We start from the raw sequence: 13,155 nt of genomic DNA, 5'->3' as shown, positions 1-13,155 counted from the left end.
CAAGAAATCTTCATAAAAATATTTACAGTGCTCAGCAAATATAAGTACACCCCACACAAATCTGTCATTTAAATTCATATTTTCAATAGAAAGGTATACAATATTATATTTGTGCATATACATTAGATTAGTCAGTACTGAAGCCAAATCTGCATCAAATGTACCAAAACAACTTGCAATAACAGTCCAAAACCTAGTACACCCACATTTAGATGTTATAAAAAAATATTAAATACACATTTTAAAAATAGGAAGCAAAAACATTTAGTTGAAATTTTGTAAGTTGTAATTTATTTTGCGATATTTATCTTGAATTTAATTGTATTATCTTTCAGTTTCTAAACATGTTTGGTGACTAAATTATTATTTTAATAAATTTTTACAATGGCTATGACAGTTTTTTCAATACATTTAACAAGTTTCCTAAACTCTTAACACGGTTAACAGCTCCGTGTTACACAGCTGACTCCCAGCTAGAAAACACCTCATGTTGAGGTTTTTCCAATCACATGATCATACTGTATGTTCTAAAAGAAGACTTGTGAGGTTTTTGAAAGGAACAGTGAGTGCATCAAAGAACTCCGTCAACAATACGTCCAGGTAAGGTAATGCAATACAGTCATTACTGTACTATACACAGTGTGTATTGCAGTAAACTACTCTATAAACCTGGAGTTCATTAGTACATACAGTAGATATACAGTACAGTACAGCATTTACAAACACTGTGTCTAATTACTCTCAGAGAGTCATGGAGTTGGAGTTCAATCAAGTCCCACTATGATCTATGTTAAAGAGGCTGGCTTCAACTTGGCAAAAAGGCTTCACCATGGGTGAAACATAATAGGCCAAAGGGCCACAGTTACCATGCCGGGCCAGAGAAGAAGCCGGGAAAATGCAGAAGATCGGGCAGAAAAGAAGATTACTTTTTTTTTTTTTTTTTAATATAATTGCGGTGCTTTTTCTGTTTGTATATTGTGCAGTGATGTCCTTTTGCAAATAAAGTCTGTACTGCAGCAATTCTGTGTCTGTATTTTTTTTACATAAACTGTATCTTACAAAGCAATTTTTTTTCCTTAATTTTTTGTATTGAATTTCTGCATCATCTGTAGAGAGGCTTTAAATATAAGGGCAGACCTAAAATAATGCAGTTTCTGTCATTGTAGCTAATGAGAGTGTTTTGTCAATGTGTTATGATTGACTAAACAGTCCTGTTGGAAGAAAACAGTGTTTTGAATAATTCTTTGATTTTGAATCATGTTTGCAGTGTTTTGTTAGACATGGTGTGTTGTGCGTGTTTATTACTCTATTTTGAAAATTAGTTTAAAGGTTTAGTTTACAATGTGTGATTTTGAGCATGAAATTAACCGTTTTGCCAATTGTGTGTTTTAGGTGTGTTAAGAGTTTAGGAAACGTGTTAAATGTTTTGAAAAAACTGCCATAGCCATTGTAAAAAAGCTAACAAATCTGTTTTGTTTAAATGCACCTATATTCACTGAGAAATGGATGAAAAATATTCATTTTCAAAATGAGGTGTACTAAATTATTCAGAGCTCTGTATAGAAAATTTTCCTTCATTGTACTGTATACAGCTCAACATAATAAATAAATATATAAACACTGTTGCTATTGCATTTACAGCTGTGAGTAGAACAGTTGACAGCATGAAAACTGTGGAGAAGAATAGTTTTAGTGTGTTACAGCTTGTCTTGTTCACCCTTTCAGAGTCAGTGCAAGAACTGCAGCGGTGTGTTCTGCGAGAACTGCATGGCGAATGAACTGCCTCTGCCCTCCTCCATCAACCCCGAGCACGTGTGCGACGTCTGCTACTCTCAGCTCCTGGAGCAGTACTCGTCCTCCCCATCCTGAGACGCACAGCGCATGTAAATAGTGCAATACAAAAAACTACACCTCACACTCTGGATCATCTCAGCTGTAAAGCATATCATAAAAGATTTGCCAAAAGGGATTTTTTATTACAAGCTCCTTGTTGGAAATGCTTTAGAGATTATTTTATTATGACTTATTATTCTTGAGGATTAGTGAAACTGTCCACCGAGTGGATTTATTTGGCTTTTTTGTACTTGAATCGCCTCCGTATCATACAGTAATGCAAGTAGGATGATTTTATTGGCATCTTAATCATTATTATGAGATGACTGATTGTAGACAGTTCCATGTTTTCAGCTTTTTGGAAAAGATGGCACTGAACAAATCACACATACAGTAACACTTTGTTAAATCCAACATTCGTTTACAAAAAAATAATAAAACAAAGCAAAAACTGCACATTTTGAAACTTGTCACAGGGCAGAGTAAATGATCCTGTATTATAATGTTGAAATAAATGTATAAAGAAATAAAGACGTGAAAGGTGGTTGAAAGCCTTTATTTTAACTGCTCATTCCAAGCCAATTTTATTCACGCAAACTGTAAATGCATGAACATAAAGAGCAGCAATGTTGGATCCTGCAGATGTTCACATCGGGAACCATCTGAACCCAATCTCCTTACCTGATTATATGGTATTTCAAACTGGCAGTGGAGTCTTCTACTATACTAAACCAGCCACAATTATTAAATAACTGTCTAATAGTGGTTATAGTATTACCATGGTTGTTTCAGGTTACAGTGATCACTGCAATTCATTTAACAGCTGTAAGGGTAGACTTAAAGCAGAAAACAGAGGCACCATTACAAACACGTGTATTTCACTTTCAAAATTCTCAATAACGAGAGACTGTTCAGATTGCATTTGTGGAGCGACTTCCTACAAACAACTAGTTTAAAACTTCAAACACCAGCTTGGTTTTGAGAAAGTAGCAACGAATAGCTAACGTCAGCTGCAAATCTTTCTAAAATGCCTTTTCTGTGTGTGTTACTTATAAGTCATTTTGGGTGTTTGGGCCAATACAGTAAATTACTTGAATATTTCAAGGTGCAAACATATGGAGGATCAGGAGTGCCTTTTGGAAATAAAACAAATCAAATTATCAGTTTAAATGTCTATTTGTTTGTCCATTTAAATTGTGATATATATTTAGATTGTTATATATATATATATATATATATATATATATATATATATATATATATATATATATTATACAGTATATAACATGATCATATATATTTATGATCATTTGATTCTTCATTTTATTTTTAAACCTCCATAAAGAAATCTAATATGTAAATTTATGCAAATCATGTATTCATATTTGGATTTTAGAGATCTCAAACTTATTTCAAAATATAGCAAAAAATGGAAGTTTACGTATTCATTTCCAATCATTAGATTTATTGTTTCCCACATTTTTGTTTGTGTAAGTTATTAACTATCCTTTTATGTGCAGTATATGATCATATTTGGCCATATATTAGATTTCTGGTTGTTCCCTAAAACAGAAAATAAATTGCATAATCGCAGTTATTTCTTAGATAATTAATCATCAGCCATATTTCATAGTCGTGACAGCCCTATCTGACGCTCAGATTTGCTTTACACATCTGTATTGATAATTTTCTGTAAGGTTGGCAGATGAAGCCATGGAGGCGCAGCAAACAGAAGTGATACAGAAATGGTCAGGTTTTATTGACTCATTTCTGAACTTTCCCTATTTTATCTCAGGGTTTCTGCAGGTTTTTAAGACTTTAAGACATTTAAGCCATTATGAGTGAAATTTTAGACCCATAAAGGGTTAAGGCTAAGGGATTTTTCAAATGGCTCAGATGGAAAGATTTTTTTTTTGCCCAATCAAAAAATTTTTTATCATAATTTAATACATTTAATAATACATTAATAATAAAAAATACAAATATTTTAGATTTATATCTTAGCTAAATATTTTGTAAGAATAAGAAAGCTCTACTTGTATCCATACAATCCATATATAATTTCCCAATGTAAACTTTATTTTAAATAAAAAAAAAAAATGAACACGTTTTAAAAACTATAATAAACTAAATCTATGCAATCTGTCCAGCTCGGTGTCATCAGCAGTAAATACACGGAGAACGTTTAAACAAATGTTAATGTAAGGAAAATAATTAAACCACTATGATAAAGAGAGTTAAAAATGACCTTTTTAAATAAAAAGTTAAAAGTTTTGAGATGATTGTTAGTGATTGTATGGGTTTTGGCCAGATTTGTTAGCAATACATGAACAAAGGACAATTAAGACCTGTTTAAAAAAAGATTTAAGACCTACAACACAATATTTCAGTAAATTTAAGACTTTTTAAGGCCTAAAATTTGGATTTTGAGATTTAAGACATTTTAAGACCCCACAGAAACCCTGTATCTGGACTTTGGACCTAATGGACAATGTCTGAGCTGCACAAATCTAACAAGTGCTATTATATTAAGGAGACATTTTTTTAATGAAAAAAAGTTACTGCTTTACATACTCTTGGCACATTAAAAACGGGTTTTAACTAAGAAACTGTCAAGACCCTTCATTGGTTTGACATGCCTCTGCAACAGAGACAAAAATATTATGGAAATCTGAATAGCATGAAGGCTTCCACAAACAAGTTACAATGGAAAAGTTACTTTGAAAAAAACCCCCACCTCTACTCCCCCCTACTTTTTTTAACAGTGCTGGACAGACAGAATGTAAAATAAAAAAAAATCAGGCAACATTTGTAGAGTTCTCTTTTAATGTTGGTTCTTGTAATGTACATGATACACTGGATTCATTTCTAGCAGATTGGATGCAATGCATTAAATATGGTGTCCCTTCATCCTATCGTTCTTCGCTGGATGGGCATGAATTAAGATACAACTCAATATATCGCTCCACTGGACAGAAACAAAAACAAAGAAACAAAACACATCAAGTTAATCATCACTTCATGTTTGATGCGTAAAAACATTTGGGTCATTGGAGGAGTCGTTGCTTACTTATGAACTCTCTGTCTTTGGACATGGCTAAAACAGCGTCTTCATGTGTTTTGAAATAAGCTTCTGCTTCACCGGTGGGTTTTCCTTCAGGACCAAACTCTACAACGATCTTCAAAAGTCGGACAGGAGCGAAAAACTGCAACAGAAATGACACCCCCAGTCATTCAGGGTAGTTTATATAATGGATAAGATCAGTTGAGGTGTCAGGCTGTAGTATACAGGGTTTATGCACATTTTTACTTCTAAAATTCTATGACTTTTCAAAGACTTTCAAGTAAATTTTCATGACCTAATGTTTCGTGCAATGTCTACATGCGTGATAAAAGAAAAACAATGCATGTTCAAATTTATTTCAGCATATCTATGTCAAATTTATTTAGATAATGCTTACACTGCACTAATAATGTGAGTATGTGATTGGCCATGGACAGAAAAGAAGTCAAGACAACTAACCTATATTCAAGTAAACAGATATCCATTTTCCATGACTTTTCCAAAACTTTGTGGGTTTTTCTATTTTTCCAAAACTTTTCCAGGCCTGGAAAATGCCATGTCAAAATTCCATGACTTTTCCAGGTTTTCCATGGCCATATGAACCCTGAGTATACTGGTTTGATGTCACTTCAAATATAATTATGACAAAATTCAGTTTGTAAAGCTCTAGTGTTAGTACTATGCTTTGGTTAACACAGAATTTCCATATTAAGTAGGTGTGCTCAGCGTTTTCTTTTCATCATTGAAATCTTCTACTCCTTGGCAGGTAAAAGCATGAACATGCTGGAGAGCTGCTTTAAAGCAATGAAGTTTCAATTCTAATTAAAAATCAGATACTGGGACTGTCTTCTCATGCATAATGCTGTTTGTTTTAAAACAATCTACTATATTAACTTCTACATATATGAATGTAACTCGACTGGTATGCTAAATTACAGAGCCACGTCAAACACTATGATAAGATGTTTTCTTTACCATTTCCTCATTAGATAACTTTACAACAGGCTCTTAGCATGATTAAATGCATCTCGACCAAATGCAAATAAAGAGCAAACAAACAAAAGTACCTTCAAAAATTAATTACCTTTACAATGTCCTCTGCTTTCGCATCAAACGGTAGACCTCTCATGTGAATGAAGTTCTTTGTAACTGCACAGAAAAAGATACTCAGATTTGCAAACACTACACACCATGTGTATTGAATGTTTGCAAATGGACACTGTAATAAACACCTGCTGTACTTCTGAGTTGAACGTCCTCAGCTCTTGGTGTGAAAACTCTGTCATTTTGCCATCTTCCATTTTGGGGTGGAACGGCACTTTTCATGGCTGGGAATATCTCAATATACCTACATATGAGGGGAGGAAGAATATTTTTAACACGGATCCAACATGTTTAAATACATATCAAATCTTTAATATTTTAGTTGTGAATGGTATTTAATAACAAATCTTTGATTTAAAACCAAATGTTCCCTCTGAGGATAACACAGCACAAATAACACAGGGGTTTTTAACCAAACATTAGAATGAAAAACAATTGTTACACAGAAAATAAAATAAATGTTTACTGAAATAAAATAAAATGATTATATGAAGAAGCCCCTTTTATTTTAGGTTATTATCGGGGAAATATCTCTCATTTTCATTTATTTTTATGTAATGCACTAAAATAACTATTAAGAAAACTATTTAGATTTATATAAAAAACAACAAAAAACCTACTAAAATCTAAACTGAAAACACATACCATTAATAAAAACACAATAGTGTCTCAATGATAGGGGTGTAGCGGATCACGCTTGATCTGTGATTCGTATGGATCATAACCCACGGTTACGAACGCACGTGAACGGTGGATGAATACGTTTTATTTTTTATTTGTAGATTAATCCTAAATTTGTTAGGATCGCAGAGAGATCACTTCTCGCATCATTCAAATCACATGTATGAAAGCATTTAGGCTTTCCTGTAATATATAATGATGACGGAAGAAGTTATGGTGGGTTATAATGCATGTGGTGGGTTTCTTAGGTGTTTCTTGTCACTACTGTTTAGCCTCTATCAATGCATTCAATGCAAGCTTTCGATTAATCATTGAAAGATCGGGCTCTCAACACCCACGCAACATCAATTATAAATGATAGTGATTAGCAAATGTTTATTAATCCTTCCAATCACTGCATTCAAATCTGAAAACGCAAAAATAAGACTTTTGAGTTTGTTATGAAGTTACAAAAAGTCAAACAACACAGCAGTACTGGGAGAACAGTTTATAGTTAAGATAAAACCACTGATGTTTATGGTAAAGATTAAAATCACCGTCATATGCATTTAACGACACTCAAAAATCAAATTTGTAGGCGGCAATTACATTATTTAACCAATAGGTGGCGACAACCAGTCATCAAAAATACGCCACTGAATCATTTTTCAAAAATGATCCATCTAGCAATGAAACGTGAAGTTTTATGAGTGAATCACTGAATTATTCATTGAAAATGAGACTAAATATAAATATGGGTTGTACAAATTATAATGATAGATGTATAGATTCAGCGTTATCAGCAACTGTAGTAGTAACAGTGAATTTTTCACAGTGCTGAATATTTCTTCATTGTATTTTTTTGTAAAATTACAGCTTCTAGTTCTGTTTGTTAAAACCAAGTGTCCTGCAGTACTGTTTTTGTAATGAATTGTATACAAATGACATTTGTCTCCTCCCTTTTTTAACTGATCTGAAAAATAGTCCGATCCGTGACTAAAAAACCATTATGTGATCCGAACAGTGAGATTTGTGATGCGTTACACCACTAATCAATGATATTAAAAAACACTGTGAAGTAATACAAATATCCTTGAGTAGATCGTAAAGGACTCAAACACAACTGCACATATTTATAAGGTCCTTATACATTTCTAGTATTACAAGATGATACACCAACCTATTTCCCAAGACTTCTCTGTCTTTCTTCAGGGCCTTTTCAGCCATTGTCTTTGTAGCGAACTCCACGAACGCTTCACCTGAGCTTCTCCCTCTGCGGGTGAGGATTATAGTAACACCGTCCTCCACAACATCCAACCCTATTTTGACAATATCAGAACACACACATGAAGTATGAGTATTTTTTTCAGCATAAAGATGATCAAATGTCACGTTTTACAAGAACTCGCCTGAGAAAAATCTAATGATGTCTCCCTCCGTGCAGCTGTAGGGAAGCCCTCGTAGTCGCACCACTGCATCCGTCTCTACACGCTCCTTTGAAGCTTTTAATATGGCTTCAGCGTCTTTGTTTGTTACTTCACGGACTGAAACAAGACACAGTTGTTGATGAGATCTATTAGATTTGGCATGCTACAAATGTAAAAATGCCTTCTTGTACAGCGTAGGGTATTCTTTTAAAGGTCCTGTGAAGTGCTTTTAAATCTGAAATTTTTTATTCGATGTTTGACGTAATTTCAACCGAAACAAGGAGAGGCTGGGACATAGGGTACTGTAGCAATATCATTTGGCTTTCATCACTGCTCTGCCAGTGAGAGTGGTTGAGTTCAAGCGCTTCCAATGAAAAGCAAATGACAAGCATCTTGAAGGGGGCAGACACGTTAGATACTAGACACTAGCATTTGATTGGTCAAGACTTTATAAGAAACTGAAGTATGAGGTGATGTGAACAAAAAAAACCTTGATCGATTTGGGAAACTTTAGATGTTTATACCAATTTAATATTTTCTAAACACAAATTTTGTCAGTGTTTTGGAGCACACTAGCTAATATATATCCTTAAAACTAACAGACTGAAATTAACATATGAAATGTTAATTTTGATTACATGGGACCTTTAGTGTCTGCTGACCTTCAATAAAGCGATCTCTCAGGTAATGGCGGTGTTGATCCAGTGCTTTGCCAACATCCTCCTCGTGCTCCAGCTCGATAAACGCCTGTCCTGATGGCTTGCCATACTTGTTGTAAAGAATATGGACTCCGTTAACTCCTCCTCGGATCCTACATTCTGCAGAGAGGAAATAAAGAGCATATCCGTACTAGAACTCAGTATGAGTATTCAAATCCCCCTCCCCTCAAGACAAACAATCTTTCTTTGGATTTAAGGAAAAACTAATAAAGACTATGATTGAATCTGCATATGTTTGGCAACAATTGTTTGAACCCTGTCTGATGCAGGGTGAAGCTTTTTATTTCTTAACCATATAATAAGGTCCATAGTAGGGCTGGGCAATATGTAATGTAATGTGTGTATTTATACAGCGCATTAACGTGTATGGCCATACCATACTCTCCACACCACCACCAGTGTGCAGCATCCACTTGGATGATATGACAGCAGCCACAGCGCTCACCACACACCAGCTATTAGTGGAGGGGAGAGACAGTGATAGAGCCAATTCAGTGGATTGGAAAGATTGAGAGGCCATTATCGTAAGGGCGATGGAGGGAATTTGGCCAGGACACCAAGGTGACAACATGACAATATGTATCTTACATACAAAATAAAAAGTCTATATTTTCATATCGTGCTCTATTGTTTATTTTGTGGTGTGATGAAATATTTCCAATAGTATTTTTTAAATAATTTATAAGCACATACTGTGCAATAATAAAGGGATGCATTCAGAAACATCAAAAAAAGCATTTTAAGAAAGTTGCAATATGACAGTACATTTTGTGTTTGTTTACATTTTAATTAGCGCAATTTTTAAAAATCACAAAATTTTGTTTGAGATTTTATTAATATTTATTGCATATTTCTACACATTTAATAAGGTATTTGCCTTGAAGTTCTAAATAAAGAAATATGATCACATATAAACAAGTAAATTTCAAAGTATATTCTTTAAAATAGAAAAAATAAATAGTCCTTTACGTGTGGTCCAAACTTATATAAACTATTAATTGACCAAATTCAAAGAAATGGTACTATACTGTGATGTATATTGTTATTAGGATGAGATATTTTTGTCATATTGCCCAGTCCTAGTATATACCATGGTCATATTTAATAGTTCTAACAATTAAAAAAATTATAATAAAAAATAAATGAAAAAAAGATTCATCAGGCTCAAATAAAATAAAGAAAACCATCATCACACTTGACATGACCAGCAGTCAACTGAATTAGACTAATTTGTCCATCTTTAGCTTTGACCATAGTATGTGCTCGTCAAGACTTTGACAAACTTTGTGCTTATAAAACGTTGCATTCATTGTTGATCTTGTATTGCTAACAGGGGCAGAATAGTATCCGTCTGTCCACTACAGCTGGGTTGAGGTCAGCTGATGGTCAAATAACGTGTGAAATGACAACTTCTATCACAGTTTGATTCTGATGGATCTCGGCAGTGTCTTCCTGCCATTTGACCATGAGAGACAGTACATCTTCCAACATTGTTGTTTATGAAGAAAAAAGCTACACGCTGCATCTGTAGGGGCTAAAAGAACTGTTGACAAACATGTATAAATCACTAAAAAGTACCTGCATCTTGAATGACCTCAGGGTGAGTAAATTAACAATTTTTCAATGAGCTGTTCCTTTAAAACTACTACATTTTGATAGCCCGACTGAAAAAACAATAGCCCAGGGACTTCGGGCTACCAGATTTTGCGAGCCTTGAAACTACAAGGCTTTTATCATTTAAAGCATTTAAACAAATCATTTTACTTTATTTTTGAGAGAGTAACAACTTATACTAATAAAGATGTTATAAATATGTTATATAAATACGTAATCTATCAGAAATCCATCTTACTTTACAACTATTTTAATATCTCCTAAACCCACTTTGCTTTTCTTTGCTCACTTTGGGCCCCTAAGTAAAAAAAAACAAGCTCTGTATTTATGTATGTTATATATTTATATTATTCTGTATTTATTTTATTCTGGAGAAAGTCCTATTTGTTTTATTTTGGCAAAAATAAAAGCAGTTTTTAATTTTTTAAATACTATTTTAAGGTCAATATTATTAGCTATTTTTTAAGCTATATTTTTTTGATAGTTTACAGAACAAACCATCGTTATACAGTAACTTGCCTAATTACCCTAACCTGCCCAGTTAACCTAATTAACCTAGTTAAGCCTTTAAATGTCACTTTAAGCTGTATAGAAGTGTCTTGAAAATATCTAGTAAATTATTATGTGCTGTCATTATGGCAAAGATAAATCAGTTATTAGAGATGAGTTATTAAAACTATTATGTTTAGAAATGTGTTGAAGAAGTCTTCTCTCCGTTAAACAGAAATTAGGGAAAAAATAAACAGGGGGCTAATAATTCTGACTTCAACTGTATGTATGTATATATGTGTGTGTGTTTTCAAATTCTCACTAAACAATCATTAATTTATTAAGCAATTGTACAAGCTTAAATACATATGTATAACTTTATAATTATAAGTTTATAGTTCTATAGTAGACTACATTTCATTTCAAGTGTCAGCATTTACATGACCCGGTTAAAGCGACAGTTCTGTCATCATCTACTCACCTTTTACTTGTTCTAAATCGTTATTTTCTTTCCTCTGTTAAACAAACAAAATGATATTTTAAAACCTGTAACCATTGACTTACATTGTATTAGTTTTTCCTGCAATGGAAGTCAATGGTTACAGGTTTTCAGCTCTTTTCAAAATATCTTCTTTTGTGTCCAACAGAAGACGAAAACTTATAAAGGTTTAGAACCACTGGAGGGTGAGTAAATAGTGTGTAAACGTTCATTTTTTTGCGTGAACTATACCTTTAATATGACTAGAGCAAACGTGGGAACAACAGCATGTCTTCAAAACGACTTCTGAACTCAAATAACAAAACAAGTACCAGAAAAGAAGCTCATTATGTCTTCAGCTGTACATGACCAGGGCAGACCCTTGGCCTGGACGATGTACGACTCCTTTGCTTGGTTCTCTTTAGAAACAGGGGTGTATTCTGGTAGAGGTGGGTACTCATCATCTTTAGATGGTGCCTAAAACAGTAGAAGAGCAGTGTCAGGAGACGCGAGACTGTATAACAGTTATTACATTTACATCTGCTCGCATTTATACAAAGCGACTTACAAGTGAGGGTGTAATATGAACGGGTCAGGTAACGTTACCTCAGAGCACAGACTTCGTTGAAGTAACATCCATTGATGCTTGGCTTCACAGTCTGCTAAATACCTTGTTGTCAATGAATGAACACTCAGACCTCGTGCTGAAGTAAACTGCGCAGTTTTACTATGATTCAGAGTCTCTAGGCATGAAACCCGCGGCGGTCTCCTTACACGGCGAACAAGAGAGAACAAGAGCGCGCTCCGAGTCACTCCAGACATCTTAAATTGTGCAAAAAATTACTTAAAACCTACGTGGAACCCTAAACGTACACACGGCATAAACACGGCATGGTTCGGCTTATTTGGAGCGCAAATCCCGTTGACCTACGGCATCAGAGGACAACATGACGTCAACAAAAGGCGCCTCGGAGTTTGACAGTTCTTGCAAAATAGTAGTTCAGCAAATTGTTCTGTCATTATTATCAGTACGTTTTTGTTTTAGTGACTTTGTTAAGGAATGAATAAGATTAAATGTTCTAGAATATGGACACATGCTGCAATTTAAGACAGTAATGCGCTCAATATGTGAACATTAATCTAGTTTTCTTTATATTGTTTCTGAAAGCAAACAAACTACCAAGATACAAATCTTAATAGTAATAAAATGTATAGATAGCAGCAAAACAAAAATATACACACAATTTGAAAACACAAACACATAACGTGTTATTCAAAGGGCTAATAATCAGGATTTGTTTTTACATTTGTTGTTACAAAAATTGTTTTTATTAAGCAGAATTTTGAAAGATTTGAAGGAAAAGTCTGTAAAACTAGCAATGGAAAATATGTTTTTGTATGGTAATTGTTGTGTTATCATCGGCCTGTTATTAAACTGTTAGATGTGATTCAGAAGAGAAGCATTCTAATTTAATATTGAAAAAATATATATCTTTTTCTCAACAAACAAACCATTTATATTAAACTATTTTTATTAGGATTTCAGTATTGAATTAAAATATTGAATAAAACAATGCAATGGAAATATCAATACCTATAAACAGTGATGTAAACGACATAGTTTCCTTTAAATGTTTCCAGTTATGCAGTGGTATTTGGGATTATGTTTACAGTAACATATATAGAGACTGTCTGGAAAATAATACATAATTTATATATGTGTCTGTCTGTATTTGTACTGTGGTGTAATTGTTATGCTATCGAGAC

At 33.7% G+C, this 13,155-nt stretch overlaps 2 protein-coding genes across 3 annotated transcripts in view; one reads left to right on the top strand and one right to left on the bottom strand.

The window, feature by feature from the left end:
* Positions 1–2,397, top strand: part of rufy3 (RUN and FYVE domain containing 3) — a 32,884-nt gene extending 30,487 nt beyond the window's left edge. For both annotated transcript variants that reach the window (XM_056458203.1, XM_056458204.1), the window contains exon 18: positions 1,726–2,397. In XM_056458203.1, the coding sequence (XP_056314178.1) occupies positions 1,726–1,869 (144 nt within the window). In that variant the 3' untranslated portion in view covers positions 1,870–2,397. The remainder of the gene's footprint in view (positions 1–1,725) is intronic.
* Positions 2,398–4,641: 2,244 nt separating this feature from the next.
* On the bottom strand, positions 4,642–12,335 carry grsf1 (G-rich RNA sequence binding factor 1). Its single transcript, XM_056458202.1, has 9 exons — positions 11,995–12,335; positions 11,721–11,865; positions 8,751–8,906; positions 8,071–8,205; positions 7,842–7,980; positions 6,130–6,245; positions 5,982–6,046; positions 4,904–5,039; positions 4,642–4,801 (listed from the first exon to the last, which is right to left on the bottom strand). Exons 1-9 carry the CDS (start codon positions 12,208–12,210, stop codon positions 4,746–4,748), a joined length of 1,164 nt encoding a protein of 387 aa, XP_056314177.1. The 5' UTR covers positions 12,211–12,335; the 3' UTR covers positions 4,642–4,745.
* Positions 12,336–13,155: the final 820 nt, after the last annotated feature.

Source organism: Danio aesculapii, chromosome 5 (assembly GCF_903798145.1).
Source record: "Danio aesculapii chromosome 5, fDanAes4.1, whole genome shotgun sequence".
Taxonomy (NCBI): domain Eukaryota; kingdom Metazoa; phylum Chordata; class Actinopteri; order Cypriniformes; family Danionidae; genus Danio; species Danio aesculapii.
Note: the sequence above shows the minus strand (reverse complement) of the source record. Positions and strands in the feature narration are given on the sequence as shown.

Excerpts from the sequence above, each read along its gene's own strand:
- grsf1 (XM_056458202.1), bottom strand. The coding sequence starts at position 12,210 with ATGTCTGGAGTGACTCGGAGCGCGCTCTTGTTCTCTCTTGTTCGCCGT. Across the intron at positions 8,907-11,720 it reads CATAATGAGCTTCTTTTCTG|AATGTAGGATCCGAGGAGGA; the intron begins GTACTTGTTTTG and ends TCCTCTCTGCAG. Across the intron at positions 6,246-7,841 it reads AGAGAAGTCTTGGGAAATAG|GTATATTGAGATATTCCCAG; the intron begins GTTGGTGTATCA and ends CCTCATATGTAG.